An 18641-nucleotide genomic window follows, 5' to 3' on the forward strand; every position below is an offset into this window, starting at 1 on the left:
TGGGGCTTCTGCCAAAGCAGCCCACTGGCCCCACACCCCATATCACATCGAGGCAGGGAGTCATTATGAGCCGGGCACTTCCTCCTCGATAGCGACGGGAGAACGTAACTCAACAGGAAGGCGCTTGCTGAAAGGCCACGCCGGTCTCTGGAGGGGACGGAGCCTGGCCATGACCGAGTGGATGATAGGAGCAGCAGGGAGGGCACCACGGCAGATGGAGAAAACGGCAGAGACAAGACGAGGGAAGGGCTCCTTCAGTTGCTGGTCAGAGTCCTGACAAAACGGGAGTTCTCTGCGACAGTGACCAGGAGCAAGAAGCTCCACACCAGCGAGTGTGAGAGACAACTCAGGGAGGGAGGGTGACACTGGGACCAGGGACTGTAGCCTGGAGAGATGCTAGGAGGGCTTGCGGTGGCTTGTCCCCAGCAGTGGGAACTTCTCGCTTCCTCTCCCACCCACTGGCCCTGCTGTTTCTTAGACACCTGCTGGCGACCATCTCAGGAGCTCCTGACCCTGGGGTGGAGACCGAGACCATTCAATAACCAGGCCGTGGGCTTTACAGACTGAGGCCCATGCTGTCCCTGAGGAAAGGTGGTTCTATGTATGCAAACGAAGACAGGGACGGATCTCCAGACAGCCCGGGAAGGTCTCCACAGGCAGCCGCTGCTGGAGTCAGAAGTGTGGGATGAGCAGAGACCGCCGTGGGAGGGTGGCGGGAGGGAGTGTGCAGGCACGGGGACACCCATGGCACGCAAAGGTGGGCTGGTGCTGCTCCGTCCTGGTTCTTGAATCGCCCCTGATCACACAGGATTCCCTGGTCCTCTGCCTCCCTGGAGGGCAGTCTGACAGAGGCTGGAGTGCCACACCCCTTGTGACGTGGTGGCCGGCACCCACATGCTGTTCCTGGGCTCTGAGTCCTTGCAGAGGCCATCCTACCTTCTTCCTCACTCTTCCTGCCCCTTCCCCTATGTTGGCTTTAGTGCCCCTGCTTGTGGCTCCCACTGTACCTTCTGTGTGTCTCCATAAGGCACAAGTGTTTGTCTCAGCAGTTCCTGGTTTATATAACCCCTCAATGAGTGTTGTATTAAGTAATTAATACACACAACAGTTAAAGTGCTCTAAAAAACAATTCAGAAAATGCAGAGATCCGCTTTGAAAAATAGGGAAAGAATTTAAATAACAGGTGAAGACATGTCTACCATAGGGTGGGTAATGTTCTAAGTGCTTCGTACAAGTTAATTCACTTATTCTTTGCCCCAGCCTCACAAGGTCTGATCATCTGCATTTCATTAATGAAGAACTTGGCCCAGAGTCTGAGGTGGCGGGTGGACCACAGACCTTCTAGCACACCAGGTATCAGCACGCCTGCACCCGGCAGCTCCCAGGGACAGACACAGGAGCAAGAGAAGACTCTCCCGCACTGAGGAACTAAAATTAAACAACGGAGCTCGGGAAGGCCTTACAAAGACTGGCAATAGCCAGGGTTGGCAAGAGCGGGTGCCTCTGCAGCAGCCTGAACGTCATCAGAGAGGAACAGTTAAGTCCTGGCTCGCTGCAAAATCCTAAGCAGCTAAAAAGAGGAGAGTGGATCCACATGTCGCCAGCCAGACAGGGAGCAAGTCATAGAACAGGAAGCCCTCACCACCTCTGGCCCTATCCAGATGTCACGTCGGGAAGGCCTGGGAGATGACAGACAGAGGAATGACAGAAGACTGATAGATTGATAGATACAAGCAAATATGATAGATGATAGATGAAGCTAAAGACAGACAGCTGATAGATAGGATAGATGGCAGATGATAGCTAGCTAGATAAGTGATAGATGAGGTATATGGTGGCTGATAGGCAGGGAGATGATAGATATGACAGAGAGGTATAATAGATGATAGATATAGAAGTGAAATGGACTCTTCCAGCCATCATTCAATCACCAAATATTTAAGTAAATATAACATGTGCAATATGTAATGCGTGTTATATACACATGATGGACTCAGTAAACAGCCTGGAAAGATTCAGAGAGAATATTTACAGCAGTCACCTCTCCAAAGAGGGCCTGGGAAGAAGGAAGAGGGAGACGCAAACATTTAAAAAGCTTGCCCTTCCCATGTGGTTTGAATTTTCAACATTGTATGTGCACCTTACTTTTGTAACTTAAAAAAAAAAATAGAAGAGAGAAAAGGAAACCCTTTGGGGGCTTAGAGACACCACACCGACCTGCTGATCCTCCTCCTTGAAAACCACTTGAAAAGCATACACTTTCTATAAAAGGCATAAACACAATGAAAAGGGAGTCGGAAGAGTCAGCAGTGATCAACGCCTTCCACACACCTGGAGGTGACAGGCAGGGAATGGGCCGAGGTGATCGGCTCAGCCAGGCAGAGCAGGCTTCCAGCAAAGTACTGAGGGCAGGGGGGTGAGAAGGTGAGAGACGCTGAGGACTACAGAACGTGATCCTGCCCTTGCTGTGGATCTCAGAACAGGGTCCCAGAATCCAGTCAGAGGTGGCCTTCAGGCATCCCCTGGCTGTGTGATGACAGCCAAGTTCATCACTGAAATAAAGTTTGATAATCAAGGGGACTTCCTTTAAGATTCACTAGCATGTGTACAAGTATGCATCTTAACCTACAGCCCCAGGGAAAAATCCCCAGGAACAGAGATCCCAGCTCAGCATCTCCCACACCCCTGAAGACCAAAGGCAGGCTAGTGGTGTGGCCCAAAACAGTGCCCCGGGCCTCTATCACACTCATCACAGACCTCCGGGAGGTCGGCACCCAGACCTGGCATCACTCCCTGACTCCTGTCCTTGGCATTGTGCCTTAACCTCTGCACCTGTTTCCCCGTCCAGAGCAAGGTTGATGGTAGGCAGCCTTGTTATGTGGCTTTGTCCCCACCACAGAGAGCTGGATCTCACCTCCAGCAGCAGGAAGAAGACTGGCTGTGGAGCAGTGTAGGGCGCAGAAGTGACGGTGGGAGTCCACCTTCCTGAGGAGTGGCTCACCAAGCACATTGGTAAACCAAGTCTCACTGTGGCTTTGACTCCCTCTATAGACACTGGACCCTGTTACTGTTTGCACCTGGGGGACTGTTCTGAGGTCACAGAGAGGAAAGCCAAGTCTGAGCTGGCAGAGAAAGCAATCTGGTGACTTACACAGCCTGACCGTGGTCAAGGTCCCATCAGCCTCTCCTAGAAGCCGAGGACCAGGAACCCACTTGGGGGAGCCAGTTCCCCCTTGAAGTTGCAGGGGCCAGGCTGCTCCTGCTTGAAGAGTCACATTTCCCATCACGGTCACGCACTGTCCAGAAGACATGGTGGCCATGCTGGACGGGTCCCCACACCACCATGTAAAAGGGTTTGAGGTCTATTCACTCGCACACCTTTCTCACTTGCCACACTTTGAAAAGCAAAACAGAAAACCGTGGGCTTTTATTGATGTTACTAATTTGAAAAATCACCCACTTCTGAACACCAAAAAATTAGTGTTCAGATGCTTGTTGGCCTGTGAGTGGGAGCTGAAGAGTGTGCCAAGAACAGCTGTGTGCCCAGGCACTGCCGTGGGGACAGCCCATCCGGCCTGGGACTGGGGCAGTCTGGGTGACGCCCAGAGCTGTCACAAGTCAGCTTCCCCTGAGCCTCTTCCAGGACAAGCTGAGTGCCTTGAGAAGTAGTAGTGACTCTAAAGGTCATGAAATGGGGTCAAGTTCAGGGTGAGGGGTGAGAAGTTTCTGGAACAGTCCAGTTTTGAGGAAGTCTCCAGGCAACTGTAACAAGCCCAGAAGGGCTGCTCATTTACTGCTGTATTCTGAAGCGGGACTGGCCTACAACTTTCCTCTCTCCTCTCGTCTGGTTTGGGAATCCTGGTTGTACGGGCCCCTGGGAGGCACGAGGAGGCCACTCTCTTCTTCTGTTCCCTGTAGCCTTCTGGTGAGGGCGGGAGGGGTGTGGCCTACATGGTTAGATTACTTGTTCTAGAACCTTTGGACTTGCCTCTAAAACCAGCCGGTCTTGGGCTTCTTCTTTCTGGACTCCCGAGAGCTTTGTAACAACGATTCAATCTTGTTCAGTGTATTTCTTCCAGATTTTCAAGTTCAATGGCCCGGAGTTCGTTCCAGGGTCTCAGGCTCCGGATTATGCCCCCCGCCCCCTGTCACTAAGCGAGGAGGCTGTCCAAGCAGCAGCTCTTGTCCCACAGCACTCTGTGCCCCAGGCTTGGGAATTACTTTTTACTTCCCAGGAGCCGGCTGGACAGTGGTTCAGAGTCAGCCCTGCAGTCAGACCGCCTGGGTCTCTCTCCCGATCCCAGCCTGAGACTCAGAACCTCGGTCTCCACCTCTGTAAAACAGGCAGAACAAGAGCCACCTCCCAGGACTGCCACGAGGCTCACAGAAGGCGCTGTGAACTCCAGAGCCTGATCTCGGGGAAGTTCCCACACACCAAACCTCTGCCTTCCTTCCAACCTTGGCTTCACAAGCTCCAGTGAGAATGTTTATAAACACGGGCTCCAGGTCTGCAGCACGGGCACCTCAGCTCTCCCAGGAGCCAACCAGCATCCACAACCCTCTGTGTTTCCATCTTAACCACCCTGAAGCTCAGGGGTCTGGGACAGTGGCTCTAAAGTGGGCAGCACCTGAGAACTGGCTAGAAGTGCAGATGCCCAGGCTGCCTGCCACAAGGCTGCCCTCACCCTCTCTGGGGGTCTGAGAGGCCCGAGGTCTCCAGAGTCGTGGGGCGTTTGCCCTGCTAGTGCTCAGTGCCGGGTGCTTGAAGACATGGCTCTGTATTGCCGTCGTCCTCGGAGACACGCTGCGAGTGGGCAGGGAGCGCTCCACAGTGAAGGCTGGGGTCAATTAAAAACCCAATGGAGAGAACAAGTGCCGTGTGTCTGCGGGCTGACTGGTTCGATGGCAGGAAGGACCCTGACAGCACTGAACTGTGCCGGGTCACAGGGCTCCGTGTTAGCAGGCTGCTCGTGGGCTCTGTGGTCACTTGGAGAACCCTGGGGTTCTGTGTGTGCACCATTCCAGGGCTCGAAGGGAAACGGATGTTTCTACAGGTACAAGGCTCACGCTGCAAAGCCTGCAGGCTTTGGCCCTTGAGACAAGAGAGGGCAGGCAGTTCTGCACAGAACGGGAGGGGCAGACTAACCCAGCAGCCCTCCCACAGAGGACCCCGTCTGGCCCAGAAAGACAGCCCTCATAGGAAGTGTACCAGCAAGGGGGAGAAGCTCAGGTCTTAAATCTTTGAAGGACCAAATCACATTCCTACTTAGAAAATTAAAATCCAGGCAGTAACTCAGATGGACCAACAAACAGAGCTATGACCGTCGTTCACCATCAAATACCTCCGTGTCCACACCTGACGCTGTTAAAAATTCAGCATTTAATGCGGTTAACTCACACCCTGCCCCCTGAGACCCCAGCTCATGTGATCAGGGTGTAGCCCATTTTAACAAGCTCCCCGAGGGCTACTGAGGCAGATGGTCTGGGGACCACACAGTCATTTGTCATTCCCAGAGAAGAAGCAGAATCAAGAGCCGTTCTGAGCCGCCGCATAAACTTCACAAACACTGCTGGGGGAAACGCAGCCTGAAACCAAAACAGCACCCACTGGAGCCCGGATTTAGCAGTTGTTCCCCTGGAGCAGATCAGGGGAGTCAGCAGTCGGCAGGAGCGCTGTTACATAAGCTGCCGTCTGCATGCAGGACCTCAACTCCCCAAGGGAGTTAACACACATGAAAGCAATAGCCCACCCCAGAGCACACAACATGCCAGGGCAGCAGGCAGCGCGGAGCTGCCTCTGGTGCCACAGACCCCGTGCCCCCTGGGCCACTGGGAACCAGATCCCTGGGCCAGGTCCAGGAAGGTGGGGTTAGGAGGAGGTCATTCAGGGATCCACCTAGGCATGGACATTGCCTTCATCAAAGCTTCCCTCTGGATGAAAATCTAAGTGGAGCCATGGTTTGTTTCAATATACCTCTAACTCTTTGATAGAAAGTTCTAGAACCACAGCACCACCTTTATTATGAGTCTTGTCCAAGAACATCTAACTGCTCTTTGAATCTACCCTTCCATCTCTAGCAGGGATTCCCAGAATTTACCTCTCCCCAGTCCCCCAAGACCTGGATAAAAAGGCAGTTCTAACTAGAGTGTTAAAGGCTGACAGCGGCTAGGACGTTAATTGTGCCAATGGCCACAGATGACATTAATATGGGTGTAGTAAAGGCAGACCAAGTGTGTGACATACATGTTACTCCTCCCGTGGGGTTAGCCTCAGGTGCCTTCTCAACATGGAACCACAGGCAGCCACTCCAACCTACTGAAGAGTAGGGTGTAAGTTTCAGAGAGAGAAGTCCGTACCTACCTTTCTATTATGCTATGCCAGTACTGAGCATAGTGACTAATACTGAGGAAGTGTTCAAAAATCAGTATTAAGTCAAATTAAATTGATGCCTGAAGTGAAACTTCCTTGCCACCCAATTTTGCCACAGAGGATGTCTCAGAATTCAACAGTCACTGGGCACCTATTAAAAGTCCACCTCACGGGGCACAGTGGCGCATGCCTATAATCCCAGTGGCTGGGGAGGCTGAGGCAGGAGGATCGTAAGTTCAAAGCCAGCCTCAGCAAAAGCAAGGCACTAATAAAATACAAAATAGGGCCGGGGATGTGGCTCAGTGGTCGAGTGCCCCTGAGTTCGATTCCCGGTACCCCCCACCAAAAGTCCATCTCATCTCCCAGGCTCCATCCCAGACTCGTCCTCAGGCACTCTGTGATCTGTGTTTCTCATAGCTGCCAGGCCATCTAACATACATGGAATCTGAGACCGTGGTCTCGACCATTTGGGAGGATCTCATGGGCATCAGTACCACGGGATTAGTAAGTAAAAGACCCTTTCAGAGTAGCCGAAACAGCACACCGAAGAGGTGGGGAGCTTCCTCTTCTCCACCAAGCTTGGGCCCATGGGGTGGAGAACCCAAGAGACCAGGGATGAGGGAGGTCTCACACAGCATTCTGAGTTAGCCAGGCTCCCGTGGGTCTCACCAGGCCAGGCTCTGCCTTGTTCTCCTGGTCACGGATACCCTGCCCATTGTCAGATCACGGACCAGGTCAGCATCAGTGAGACCCAAGGATGGAGAATAAATGGCTAGTGGCTCCACCCACTTTGGGAGAGGGGCAGAGGACAAGAAGCCACCTTCTGCTCTCCCTCATACCATACGCTGGCAGCTGGTCAGCAAACTGCCCTCCCTCAGCCTTCTCCCTACTCTTGGGGCAGCTGTGCTCTGCGCAGGCCAGGGGCTGCGGCTGCCAAGAGCCAGGGTGCTGGGGATCCTGCCCAGCTCCTGCACCTGCACCCGCAGAGCCTCGGAAACTCCCCTGGCCACCCTTCCTGCAACAGGGAGCTCCGACTGCTGGCAGCTGTCACGGGGAACATCAAACATGGGTGTTTATGCCAAGCCTCATTTACACAAGCCCACTTCTCCCCAAGAGATGAATGTTTAAAACAAACAGCTCTTACATATGTTAGCAGGCACAGTCACATCAGCATGAGGGATCCCCAAGCGGAAATATGAGTCAGTCTGGGACAAAGTCAGCTAAATAAATCCTGTTTGGGTGAAATTTCTCTCTCTGGACAAAGATGAACCTCAAAGCGATCGCTCCGATTCCCCAACAAGACTCCCTGAACAGCACACTCTGCAGCACAGCACGCTCTCTGCAGCACAGCCCGCTGCTGCAAACCCTCCAACTCCAGTCACATCACTGCCCTGACAGGCATCTGCCTTGCCGTCCCCTCCAGCAGTGCCACCTGCAACTTGGCATCCCTGTTACCACTCTGGTTCCACCCAGGGCATCTGATGGCCCTGCTCTGATGGGCACAGACTGGCCATGACACACAGAATCTCCTGCCGTCCCAAGGCCTAGGACTTTGACAGCCAAGGAGAAAACGGCCAGCAGGTAGACAAGGTGTCTGAGGGGTGAGGGTGTGGGCATAACAGCTTCCCAGAAAAACGCAGGCCACTAAGGACTCCGTCAAGGAGCAGTCTGACTAGTAAGGAAATGTCAGGTTTGGGAGACTGAATTCCCCGGCCATTGCCTTCTTTTTCTTTAATTTTGCCTTTGACGGAGCAAAAGGGAGCAATTCCTAACCCAACCTAGTGTTGCTCCGGGAAGGAGCAAGAAGGTGCCAGCCAGCGCAACCAGCACAGGGCCTCAGGGCAGCATGTGGGGCCTGCTGTGGTCTGCACGCTGTGGCCCCCACTCACATGCTGAAACCTAACCCCAGTGCAACAGCATCTAAGAGGGGGCCTTAAGAGGTGAGCGGCCGCCAGGGCTCTGCTACGGTGACTGGGATTAGTGCCCTTGGAAAAGGCTGAGGGAGCTTGGCCACACCGCTAGAAGGCGCCATCTCCACCAGCGCCCCAATCCCAGACTTCTCAGGCTCCAGAACTCTGGAACAGATTTCTGTTGTTTATAAATTTTCCTGAATGGCTAGGACCTAGCATAGAAATGAGACTAATCACCTACCTAATAACACGGAGAGGAAGAAGCTCCAGGTGACACGCTGGCTTGGTGAACTCCACAGTCAAATGGGTCTAAGAAAGAAGAGCAGCCCCAGCCCAGGCCCCTCCCGGGCTATACTGCCAGGCCCTGGTGAGGCTGCAAGCATGGCCTCTGCCTGGGGCCAGACCTCTGGGGACACAAGACCCGGGTCCTGGGTTGTGGGGACTCTGCACTGCCAGCAGGGACACGGATGTAGATGTTGCCCTGCAGCACAGTCAGGAATTAACAGTTCATTCCAAGCCTCAGCAGAGCCACAGCCAGGCCTGGCCTCCCCAGCGTAAAGCTGTCTGTCGCCAGGTGGGCAGGCAGCCACATCTGTGGGGCCCCAGGTGAGAGGAGGGAGAAGCACAGTGGCCAAGAGTCAAGGATGGGCTCTTGGTGTTTCCCTAGGCTGCAGCGAAACCCAAGCAAAACCCTCCACCCAGGCGGGCACCGAAACCAAGAGAAAGTAAAGCACCCACCGAGCCCGTTCTCCACCAGCACGGAGTGGGTCCCGTCGCAGTCCACAGCATCCTGCTCTCCAACCGGGTCATCCAAATCCACATCAGGCTGAAGGGACCCGTTCCCAAAGTGCCTCTCGTCCTTCTCGGAGCCGCCGTCCCCGTCCCCGTCCCCGTTCTCCAGGCCGTTCTGAGCCTTCTTCAGGGGCATGATTTGCAAGCCACTAGGGGTAGTCCGGTAGGACACGGTCTTGGCGGCCCTGTCGCCCCCCGGCCCGGGGGACTTGCCTGCGCACCCTTTCTTGGGCTTGGCCAGCGGAGGGTTGATGCGCTTCCGCTTGTGAGAGGCCGCCTTGCTCTTGCCGGGCTCTGCGGGCCGCGGGGCCAGCTTGTCGCCAGGGCCCCGGCTGTCACGCAGGAGCTTGCCGGCACCCGGCTGCTTCCCGGCCTTGGCGCGCTTGTCCCGGGGCACGGGCAGCCCGTTGAACTCGTCGATGAACTCCTCGCAGTGCAGCAGGTGGTGCTCGGGCTCCCAGGTGTCCTCGGCGCTGCCATAGCCTTTCCATCGGATGAGGTACTCCCACTTGCCCTTCTTGTTCTTCCTCTTGTCCACGATCCTTTCCACCTGGCACAGAGAGAGGAGAAAGAGAGAAGTGGGTCAGTGGCTGGACCAGGCCACCCTGGCAGGGGTCACAGGCCTCTGGTGTGAGCAGGAAGGCAGGCTGACCTCAGGAGGTCACCGGGAAATCTCAGACACCCAGGTCACTCCCCAGCGTGGCTCAGGAAGCCGCCAGGCTGGGGCATCTGCACCCGCCCTTGGTGGCACCCGCCCTGTAGAATCGCTTGAGAGATTTTTGTTCTTTTCGGCACAGCAAGTGGACTTGGGCTTTTAAAGACCAATTTGGAGTGGGTGTGTCATCCTTACTTACACTAATAACATTTATTAAGCAATCATACAGACAGTATATGCTAATTTACTTATAATTATATTGACCATCAGTGGCATTCACTGGAAACTCTGAGGTGGACACTGTCCCAGGGCTTGGAGTCCACTCTCCCTTCTCATTTCCCCAGGGAAGCAACCCAATGAGGTGATCCCCCATGTTGCACTGAGGGCCCACAGAAATCATGCAACTGAGCCAAGTTTCAAAGCTGGCAGGGGCAGAGCAAGGTTCTGAGGCTGTCATCCCAGACCTACTCTCCAGTCACTAGGCTAGACCTAGACCAACTCTTTCAACAGCAAGAGGCCTCTGCACTGACCAACCGGGATTTGGGTTGAAAATACCAGCTGTCCCCATACAGCCCCCCATCTGGCTGCAACATGGGGCACAGCTAGGAGGCAGAGATGGGTGACATCTGCTGAGAGCCTACGGTGTGCCTGGTAACACCAGGGCATGCACTATTGTTCCCACTGGACAGATGAGGAGACTGAGGCAACCTGCCTGGGATGCACAGCCGCCTTCGAGGCACAGTGGTGATGTGGTGGAGGGGGTTCTAAGCCACATGGGACAATCGACATGTCTTTAAAGAACCTCTCCAAGGGAAATGCCAGTCTAATGCCATAGCTGGTGCAGCCCTGCATAGGGTATCTGAGAGCTCATTTACTATTCTTTCAACCTGCTACAGATTTGGAACTTTTTAAATTAAAAAAAAATGTGGAAAATTCCCAATGTTCTAACCTCAAAATGCTAAATTTATATGAGAAAGCAAATAATCATATTCAATAGTGTATTTCAATGTCCATATAATATACCTTTAAAGAATGGAATTTTGATGTAATTAAGTAACAAGTAAGGAAAAGGCCCTTGAAACTCAAGAAAAGAAAATATCACAGAGGGAGTGGGTCAGCAATGTTGTGGTTGGTGGAGGCGAGCAGTAGGTGCACAGGGGTCATGATGTGACTGTGTTTGCACGTTGGAATTGCCATGAAGCGGCCTTGCCTCACCAGTGGTTTCTGTACAGCACAGGCTATGCAGAATAATTAAAAAGCTTTTTCTGTTTTGCACTTAATAAATATGGAAAGAGCAAGGCCGAGCTTCCTCTCCACAGCACTGCCTCTCACGACTGTAATTGTTTCCTTAATTGATTTATCTCCACTTAAATTGGCCTATATCTATAAAAGTTTCTCTCCTTGTAAAATGCTCTGTTAGCATCTGTTTTAGATTTATTGCACAATTTTTAGATGTAACACATGAACTCTATAACAGTTTTTAAAAGTAAAATCATGCCCAATTCATTCAACTTCCAACCTGTGGGTCAAGGAATGGAGTCGGTTGAGTATTTCTTTGTAATAATGCTTCAGAAAGCTCAGAGTGTTTCTGGAAGAACTTGCAGTTTTGCTTATTTTGAGAACACTGTAAGGAGGAGACCCTCTGCGGCTTGACAGAGGAGGAAAGTGAATCATGAGCCTGGCCTGCCTGTGACAGCAGCATTTCCAAGGACACTGCAGTGTCGAGAGCAAGCACGGGTATTTCTTGGGAGCTAAAGAATGTCCTGGCATGGAGATCTCCAGCTTGTGACAGCATGTGCACAGCCCCTGAGGTGGAAGACTTCCTTTCCCAGATGAAGCAGAGGACCAAGTCAGACAAACAGCCACCCAAATGGGTAGAGTGGTGGGTGGGTGAGGGGGTGGGGGGGTGAATGATGGATGGGTGGACAGTGGGATGAAAGGGTGGCTAGGTGGATGATGGATGGATGGATGGATAATGGGCTCAAGAGTGGGTAGATAGGTGGGTACATGAATGGATGGGTAGATGAATGGATGGTAGTCACTTACCAAAGTGAGCTTAGTGTATTGAAGAACAGAGGCTCTGGAGCAAGGCTATCTGGTTAAACTCCCTGTTAAGCCTTATCATGTGTTCTTGAGCAAGTCTCAAACCTTTTTGGCCCTCAGATGACTCATACCAGGAGGAGGAAGTAACACGCCTACTTCATAGGGTGGTTATGGAGAACAGACAAATACGCGCTTTCACATTCCACAGTAAAGGTCACTTAATCTTGAACAGCCTCTGTGACCACAATCTTGGTGTCCTCTGAAGACAGAAAGCTTCCCCGCCCTGCAAACATGACTTCTTCCGACAATCAACTCCTCCTGGGGAGGAGAGAGTCCACCCACTTGGACACGCCCTTTGAGTGTAGAAGATGGCTATGCACAGCCGGGGTCAGCAAGGGTCTGAAGGGCTTTCTGTGGCCACACTGAGGGGGAACTTACTTTTGTTCCCTACAAATTACGGGAAACTTCACTTTATCCAGTGTCTGTCCACACAGCACTCTGTGTGGTGCAAGAAACCACTCCACCCAGTGTCCCTCATACACACTCCACTCAGTGTCCAGACACCACTCCATCCGAAAAACCAACCTCCAACCAACCAAAGTCATTTTCAGTTTTGGAAAACCAATTACTTTTTCTGAAAAACCAAAAAGCCCACAAGAAACTCCCAATACAGCTGGCTCCATACATTCCACCATACTTGTGTGTATGTGTGTGTGTGTGTGTGTGTGTGTGCGCGCGCGCACACGCGCGTGTATGTAGTACTGGGGACTGAACCCAGGGCCTCACACATGATAGGCAAATGCGCTACACTGAGCTCCATTCCGAGCCCTCCTCCATAGTCTTTGATCCCTGGCCTCTGGGGACCCAATCTCCTTTATGTCCCTGTGTTAGTTTCCTGACCTCTTTGCCTCTCACCAGGAGTGTCTCCTGTAGAACCTGCATTGTAATTTGCCCTGTTGGTCACAAAGGACTGAGCCACAAGGACTGGACCCTGCCCAGGAGGTCCTTTCCTCCTGTGAAGCTTCCCCGAGCCTCTCCTGTCTCCTAACTCTGCATACTGCAGAAAGCAGAGATGTGGCCCCCGGGACTGGCAGCTCTCAACTGACCTTTATTCTTCGATGATCCCAGCTAAACTGAGACTCTGTTCTGCAGGTGGGAGCAGGGAAATTCTGATAAAATCATTACCAGTGCCACAGTGACGGTGAGTGGCCGTCTCCTTAGGAATAGTAACAATGACAATCACATTGTATAGTATATGCCCAAGGCCCAGGAACCACGTTAATTACTTTCATGGGGTCAGCTTTCATCTTTGTGCCCAGGCTTTAGCTGGGCATTATAACCATTTGACAAGAGAGGAAAATGGGGCTCAGAGAAAGTAGGTAACTGTCCCTCAATTACACAGCTAGCAGTTGGTTAAAAAAGATCTGAACCCAAGTTGGTCTGACTCCAGCACTCTAGTTCCTACACGTCCAGCCACACCTCGCCTGTAGGAAGCCATCAAAACCAGGTAGGGCCCGGCAACACACAGCAACAGGCCTTGAAGAAGGAAAGCTGAGGCAGGAGGATCGCAAGTTCAAAGCCAACCTCAGCAACTTAACGAGGCCCTAAGTAACTTATTGAGACCCTGTCTCAAAATAAAACATAAAAAGGGCTGGGAATGTGGCTCAGTGGTTAAGTACCCCTGGGTTCAATCCCTTTTACCAAGAAAAAAATAATGGCTTCAATACCCAAGATGCAAGGCGCTGCTGAGGGCAGCGAGGACCCACACAGACCAGCAGGGCTCGGGCAGCCCAGTGGGGTGCACCGCCCTCGAAAGACTGGACACAGAGCAAGATGTAGTGTTGGGCACAGAAAGAGCTCTGGTGGGAAAGAGAACAGGGTTAGAAGGAACAGTGGCAGAGATGACACGGCGTCCTCAGAGGGGACCGTCAGGAAGGCTCCTCTGAGAGCAGTTCAAACAGAGGCCAAGTCGGATACTTAGAGATGGAGAGAACCTGACCCCTGAGACTGGCAGACTGTGGGCGTGGACATCTTCCTTGATTTTTGTTGACCTGGCTTTGCTCTCAGAGGTCACTCGCCTCCTCCTCAGCCTTCCATTTTCTTTTTTTACAGAGGATGCACTGAGGCACCCCAAGGTTAAGGACCCTGGCCAGGCTTCCACCTCCGATGAGCATCACAGAGTTAAGAGCAAAACCACACTTTGGCTCCAAAGCCCACACTGTGGCCACACTCCACACATGGCCACCAGCCCCACCTGACTGAGGCCAACGGCGGATCTGCAGCTTCTGAGTCTTCCCCTCAACTCCTGCCTAGTTCACCAGACACCTGTGACACCTTTACCCATCCTGGGGTCAGCCTTCCGAGCCTGACCCCCCAGAGGTCCCCAGCATGCCAGTGGGCGTCCCTCCCTCGTCACCAGTCACCTTCCCTTTCCCAGCTCCCCAGGACTGGACCCAGGACAGTGCATGACGTCCCCCTAGCTCTAGGACACAGATTTTCCAGACTCAGAGGGAGCCTCGCCCACAGCTGGGCTGGGCTTGGAGCTCCTGGTGCACATCTTGGTCTCTGAGAGCAAAGCCAGGTCCACAAAAATCAAGGAAGATGTCCACGCCCACAGTCGGCCAGACGCACCCCAGAGTGGCCATCATCCCTGGACAAAAGCAGCTCGTGTCTCTGACTCCAGACCTCAACGGCCACATCCACGAGAATCTTGCCTTCTGGATCCTTTCCACATCCTGGGACAACTTCCTCGGGGTGCAAGCACACAGGCACCCATCACTGTAGCTCAGGATCTGAGATCCTCGAGAAGGACAGAGAGAGGGATAGCTCCAGAAGCAGTTGGTACCGGCCAGGGAAGGTCACCCCAGACAAGCTGGTTTAGGTGATCTCGTCTCAGAGGAGCCAGAGAGAGCCTTCTCCTCGGCCCAGCCAAGACGCACTAGGGAACTGGCTCCGGACCTGGAAGCCTGGCTCAGAACCAGGTGAACCAACCTGGCCTCCAGGCGAGGACTGACCAGAGGCCTCTGGGGCAACCAGGTGAGGGAGGCCACCAAGAGGGATGCTCACTCAGAGACCTCCGCTGGGAAACCCCACGCCTAGACAGGCCTTGCTCTGATCGGGAACACACTGAGCTGCAGAACCTTCCAACACACACCAACACGATCCGAGCAAAAGCCTCCGAGGACCGTCTCCCCAACAGAAGCACCTGCACACCTGTGCGGAGCACTGAGGTGTGCCCTGACCACAGACAACGTGACCTCTGACCGTGACCCCTGACCTCGTGACCGCGGTATTTAAAAGAGAGCAGCAACAGAATGAAACCAACAGTTGAGAAGGAAACAGAAATCAAAGAAGATCCATTGACATAAGAAAGGATGTAACAAGAAAACCCAGGGGAAACGCAAAAGCAAAGGAGTCCAGTTCCCAGTGGAACCCGGAGAGGACAGAATCAAGGCAGAAAACCAAGTTGTGGGGGGGGGGGGGACAGCAGTTCAAAAAGCCCTTCAAAAGAGCAGGAGAAAAGCACTTCAGTTGAGCAGAAAGTATTAGAGAAAATGAGAACGAGCAGAAGTGACAGAGACCCAACCAGTGTGAGTCCCGCAGAGGGAAAAATAAAAGTGGGGTGGAATCGCTGATGAAGGCGTGATGGGAAACATCCACGTCCAGGAGTCTGCTGGTCAGGAAGAGAGCCCAGCAGGGGAGGCCAAGGCTGGGGACACACACACTTTATTTCTAGCCTTAGAGACATCTTCATTTCAAAAATTAAGACTTCCCACCATCACCTGCAAATCCTCCTCCAACCAAAACGGTAAGAACAAAAATCGGGGGAATTTCAGGGAACATGAAATGCTGGAATACATTATGAAGAAATAAATACTGTGACCTCAAGAATCCTACCAGCCTCGAGTGTCCTTCAGACAAGAACGGGAAGACTCGTCATGCCACAGGCGGCAGCAATACAAACTATCCTCTGAAAAAGATGACACAAACATACACTTCAAAAACTGATTATGACCTAAGCTTTGCGAACTTAAAACTCAAGAAGGTGCCATAAGGATGTGCCCCAGGCTGAATGCTAGTGATGTCACCAACTGACCCTGGGAGTTAAGTCCAAGTGATTCTGTAATCATGATAAAATCAAACGCAAATATAAAGTGATCCTTAAAGAATTATATATATTTATATAAAAAAAGAAAGAAAGCAAAAGCAGTGGTTTAAGATACCGCACTCAGAGAACAAGTAGAGACAGTGGTCCTACGTGAAGCAGGGTGAAACCTGACTGTGAGCTGTGCATGTCTTCACAGAGGAGCATGTCTGTGTATTGTGCATATTGTGAAACAGCTGCTTGCCTTCAAGAAAGGAAGATAGGTGGAGAAATATCATAAGGAATCATGTGCTGTGGGGAGCCATTCTGACACGTGATTGGGTGACTCCCGTTAAGGGCCTGAGGCGCTCTGGCTGTGTCGGAGTTATCCCGACCCTTTCCTGATGAGAGAGCCCATCCGTGTGGGGGTGTGCGTAACCACTGACCCTGGAGACCCAATCACTGACCCTGACCTTGGAGTACAGCCCCCCCCTCAACCTTCATTGGATGGAATTCTCCCCTGAATCTCTTGTCCCCCCAAATAAAAGGCTACTCCCCGGCGTGTTCGCTCTCTCTCTCTCCTGCTAGCCCAGAGTAATCCTCGCTGCCCTGCTGGGCGGCTTGAGGCGGGGACCAGGGAGGCGAGCCGTCTCGGACCTAGCAATATAAAATAAGGTACTGTCTGTGTGTTTTATTTTGATCTCTTCTAACTAACTTAATGCCAGAACCTCATTAATGAAACCACTGCGCAGGCCGCGTGGTAGAATGTGCTGCATAAAAACGCTGAACAGACACTGGGAAAACACAAGCACTCCAGCAGGTGAACTGCAGTGAGGCACAGCGACCCCTGATGCGCACAGCTTGAAAGGTGCCCTCCCGCAGCAGCGCGTGGAATCAAGGGCCAAACCCCACAGGCCACATGCCCTGCAGAGCCCATCCCAGGGACCTGAGTCAGAGCAGCAGTGATGGGCAGGCTGGAGCAAGTGCCTGCAGGAGCCCGAGACAACTCTCTGGGGAAGCAGAAATGTTCTCTGATTTGACCAGAGTGGGGAGAGGTGTCAAATGTCACCTCTCCTGCACATCAAAGTTGACAGCAGCTCAATTCAGAATAGCTAGGGTATGGAACGAACCTAGGTGCCCTTCAGCAGATGAATGGACAAAGAAATCGTGGTATGTATCCACAATGGAATATTACTCCACCATAAGAAGAATGAATTTATGATTTTTACCAGCAAATGGACGGATCTGGAGACGATCATGCTAAGTAAAGTAAGCCAGTCCTAAAAAGCCAAAGGCTGAATGTTTTCTCTGATCAGGGTGAGTGAGGAGAAGAACAGAAGTTTAGTAGATTGGGCAAAGCGAATGAAAGGAGAGTGGGTTTAGGAAAAGGAAAGACAGTGGAATGAACCTGACATAACTTCCCATGTACATATATGAATACACCCCAGTGACTCTCACCATCCATTGTGTATAGCCATAAGTATGGGGTCCTAATTAGAATAAGATACATTCCATGCTTGTATAATTGTATCAAACTGGATTCTACTGTCATATATAACTCAATAGAATCAATAAATTTTAAAAAAAGAGAAAAAGTCACCTTTATACTTCAAATGCATAAGTTTTTTGTAGGTAAATTGGCCCCAATAAAGTTGTTTGGAAAACACAAAAATGAAAAGAGAAAATAAACACTCCAAATCAAATAAGAGGATGGAAGTAAGATCCTTTATTGCAAGAGACATTCTAAAAATGAAACAGTATTAAAGCATAAAAGCCAAAGAGGACTAAATCATGAAAGCAGAAATAAAACCAAATATGCTATTTACTAAAAATCAAAAGCTGCACCTGAATGCTTACGGTGGTTTTCTTCTTAATTGCCCCAAACTGAAAATAACAGACATCCTTCACTGAGTGAACAGATAAATTGGTGTCCGTCCTGCGATTGTGCTACCAACTTGCACAGCGACATAAACGAATCTTACATTCACTTTGCAAAAGGAAAGAAGATAGACCCCAAAGCCCTCGCACATCTGAGGATCGTTTGCGTGGTACTCTGGAAATGGAAAATCGAGAGGGATGAAGGGCAGGTCAGTGAGTACCAGGGCCAGGCAGGAGCGGGTGAGGACAAACCAGCTGCGTGATGACATCCATTGCGGCCAGGCTGTGGTGGTGGACACACAGTCTGCGCATTTGTTAAAACCCACAGTGCCACACACCACACATCACACACAAATGACCTTTCCTGTAGGCATTAAAAAATCAGCCTGGATGTTAGGGTCCCTCTAGGGACGGGGGAGGGAATGTGTCCTGTGACAACTGAATCTCACTGTGTCCAAAACCTAGGATGCAATCTGTGAGTCAGGCATCTGGGATATAGATACATATTCACCCTGTGCAGCTGAACCTATAGAAGCCATTTTTTAATATTTATTTTTTAGTTGTAGTTGGACACGATATCTATTTTATTCATTTTTACGTGGTGCTGAGGATCGAACCCAGGGCCTCACACGTGCTGGGCAAGCACTCTACCGCCAAGCCCCAATCCCGCCCCCTAGGATGCAATCTGAATGAGGGATGGGGAAAGGAGCAACCCAAGCAGCAGCAGGAAACAGCACTTTACCTGATAAAATAAAGGCACAGACAAAAGGAACTGCTCTCAAAAACCTGACTCCTAGAACATGTGTTTCTCATAGAAGCACAAAAAATAAAGACAGGACCTTACATATGCTGGATTTGAGCAAATAAGTAAATAAATTGTAGGTAACTGGGGCCAGGATCTCTCTCAAT

The 18641-nt window shown here is 51.7% G+C and overlaps 1 protein-coding gene across 1 annotated transcript in view; it reads right to left on the reverse strand.

Annotated features, from left to right (window-relative positions):
* CDYL2 (chromodomain Y like 2) overlaps positions 1-18641 on the reverse strand; it is a 162164-nt gene that overhangs the window by 46163 nt on the left and 97360 nt on the right. Inside the window, exon 2 of the mRNA XM_081273903.1 lies at positions 9019-9622. Coding sequence (XP_081130029.1) covers positions 9019-9622 — 604 coding nt within the window. The remainder of the gene's footprint in view (positions 1-9018; positions 9623-18641) is intronic.

The sequence above is a fragment of the Spermophilus citellus genome (genome assembly GCF_964194105.1).
Source record: "Spermophilus citellus genome assembly, chromosome: 18".
In the NCBI taxonomy this organism is placed as follows: Eukaryota; Metazoa; Chordata; class Mammalia; order Rodentia; family Sciuridae; genus Spermophilus; species Spermophilus citellus.